The sequence below is a fragment of the Cyprinodon variegatus genome, unplaced genomic scaffold (genome assembly GCF_000732505.1).
Source record: "Cyprinodon variegatus isolate N-32 unplaced genomic scaffold, C_variegatus-1.0 Scaffold696, whole genome shotgun sequence".
Lineage (NCBI taxonomy): Eukaryota > Metazoa > Chordata > Actinopteri > Cyprinodontiformes > Cyprinodontidae > Cyprinodon > Cyprinodon variegatus.
In genome coordinates this window covers 188784-190920 of record NW_015151149.1, presented here as the reverse complement: position 1 = coordinate 190920, position 2137 = coordinate 188784, and the positions used below count along the sequence as shown (strand labels likewise).

Genomic DNA, 2137 nt, shown 5'->3' with positions numbered 1-2137 from the left:
TCCCTCTATTTAAGTCAATTCAGTTAGGGTCTGCTGAATTCAACTAAGTACACTTTATTAAATTATATTCAATTCAAATAATAAAAAATGAATTTAATTCAATGTGATTCAGGTTAGTTTGAGTCAATTCTGTACAGTTCACATTAAGTGAATTCAATTCAAGTCTAATCAGTTCAGGTCAAGCAAATTTGAAATCATTTTAAATAAACTGACTTCAATTTAATTGAATTCCATTTCATTCAGTTAAAGGAAATCCAGTCAAATCCAGTTCATTTAAGTACAAGTGATTTGAGTTCAATTCAATTCTGTTCATCTTCATCTGTCCAATTATAATAGGTTCTGTTTCATGCTATTTAAATCCCTTGAATCAGTCAGTAGAGTTAGATTCAATTTAATTCAATTTAGTTAAGTTCAATTAAGTTCTGTTCAGTTAAAATCTTGTCAAATCAAATAAATTCAATGTTTCCGTTCATGTTAGATAAATTCAATTCAGTTACATTTAATTAAATGTAACTGAATTTAATTGAATTATGTTCAATTTAAATATAAAAAAATTCCTAATCAGTTCAATTTGATCATAATCCCAAAATGGAACTTAAATGTAGCAAATTAAAGTATTTTTATTTCCAATGAGTTGCCTTGTATAAAAAAGCTGTTTTTTTTTTTTTTCTAACAGTAAAATAAAACTTGTTCTGCTGAAGAGCCTGATTATCAGCCATGTAAAGATCAAAGGTAATCAGCTGACCTTTGCTGATGTGACGCCATGCGTGACATAAGCAAACATGGCCGCTCTGCGTTACCTGCTGCAGCAGTGACTGGGTGCTGGCATGCCGACTCTTCTCCTCCTCCAGTTGTTTTGAGAGCTCAGAGGTTGCCTTCCTCTCGGTTTCCAAGGCGACGGTCATTTTAGACTTACAGTGGGCCAACTCTGTCTGCAGCCTGCAAGAACGCCGCCGTGCAAAACATCAGAATAAAAGTATAACAAAAGGTCATTTCTGTACATCTTTAAATGCAAATATATTTTCGGGAACCGGAAAAAAAGGATTACAGGAACTGGCTTGATGCTCACCGCTCCAGAGCGTGCTCTGTGCACTCCCTCCTCTCCTTCTCCAGGCTGTAAACCCGCTCCACCTCTCGGAGGTGAGCTCGCAGCAGCTCCAGGCTGTGCTGCGCCTCCTGCTGGCTGGACCGCTCCACTGCCACCGCTGCTTCCAGGTCACGAACCCGCAGCTGTTGGGTCACAGAAATGTGATCGAACGAACCTCATCGAGCGAGAAATCTGCAGTTAGTCTGATGTTTGACTCTCGGTGGAATCCCGATCTGCCAATTAAATGTTTTATGCTTCACAACAGAGGAACTCCACACCAAGGCAATGCAAGGATGGTTCTGGTTGATGAAGCACGCGGTTTAAAAGCTGCCTGCTGTTCTTCTGAGCAGAGCGGAAATGTTTGTTTCACTGGAGGGCAAGGGGTGAACGATGTGTTACCTGAAGGACTTCCAGCTGATACTTGGCGTCCAGGTGAGCGACGCGCTCCGCCTCCATGCTCAACTCCAGAGACTTTACCCTCTGATCTGAAAGCTGGATGAAACACAAACCTGGTCTAGTTTCCGCACCTCCATTACTTTTATTTAAAAATGTAAAAATCATCATCAGGAAACGTGTGAAGACTAAACCTCCTTCTCCCTGCTGGTCCTCTCCATCCTCTCTGCCAGGATCTTTAGCTCTTCAGCCTGCCGTCTGCTTGCCTCTGCTTCCCTCTGACACTTCCGCCGCACCTCGGACATCTTCCTCTCAGTCTCTTCCAGAGCCACCTCCTGATCCTGGAAGAGGAGAAAAATCAAATAGCCTGACTTTATGAAGCTTTTACGTTTAGACTGAGTATAGGACAGGCTGTGTTCAAAATCCAAAGTTTCTGTTTCCTTTTTTTTTTATCTTTGCTTACTTTCCTTCAAAGAGCATTTCTGTTTAGGGTAAATAGCACCCTTTCATCTGTTAATTAAAAGAAAAAGACTTTCAAACGCAAAAGTGTCATGATAATTTTAAAAAAGAAGTCCCCCAAGGCTCTATTATAGGACCCATTATATTTATTTATTTATATATTTTTTTTCTATATATATATATATATATATATATATA

At 39.4% G+C, this 2137-nt stretch overlaps 1 protein-coding gene across 4 annotated transcripts in view; it reads right to left on the bottom strand.

The window, feature by feature from the left end:
- The window catches only part of ccdc171 (coiled-coil domain containing 171), a 36887-nt gene that overhangs the window by 24367 nt on the left and 10383 nt on the right, over positions 1-2137 (bottom strand). For all 4 annotated transcript variants that reach the window (XM_015394575.1, XM_015394576.1, XM_015394577.1 and 1 more), the window contains 4 exons: positions 1675-1821; positions 1487-1579; positions 1070-1230; positions 801-939 (listed from right to left, as the gene is read on the bottom strand). In XM_015394575.1, coding sequence (XP_015250061.1) covers positions 801-939; positions 1070-1230; positions 1487-1579; positions 1675-1821 — 540 coding nt within the window. The remainder of the gene's footprint in view (positions 1-800; positions 940-1069; positions 1231-1486; positions 1580-1674; positions 1822-2137) is intronic.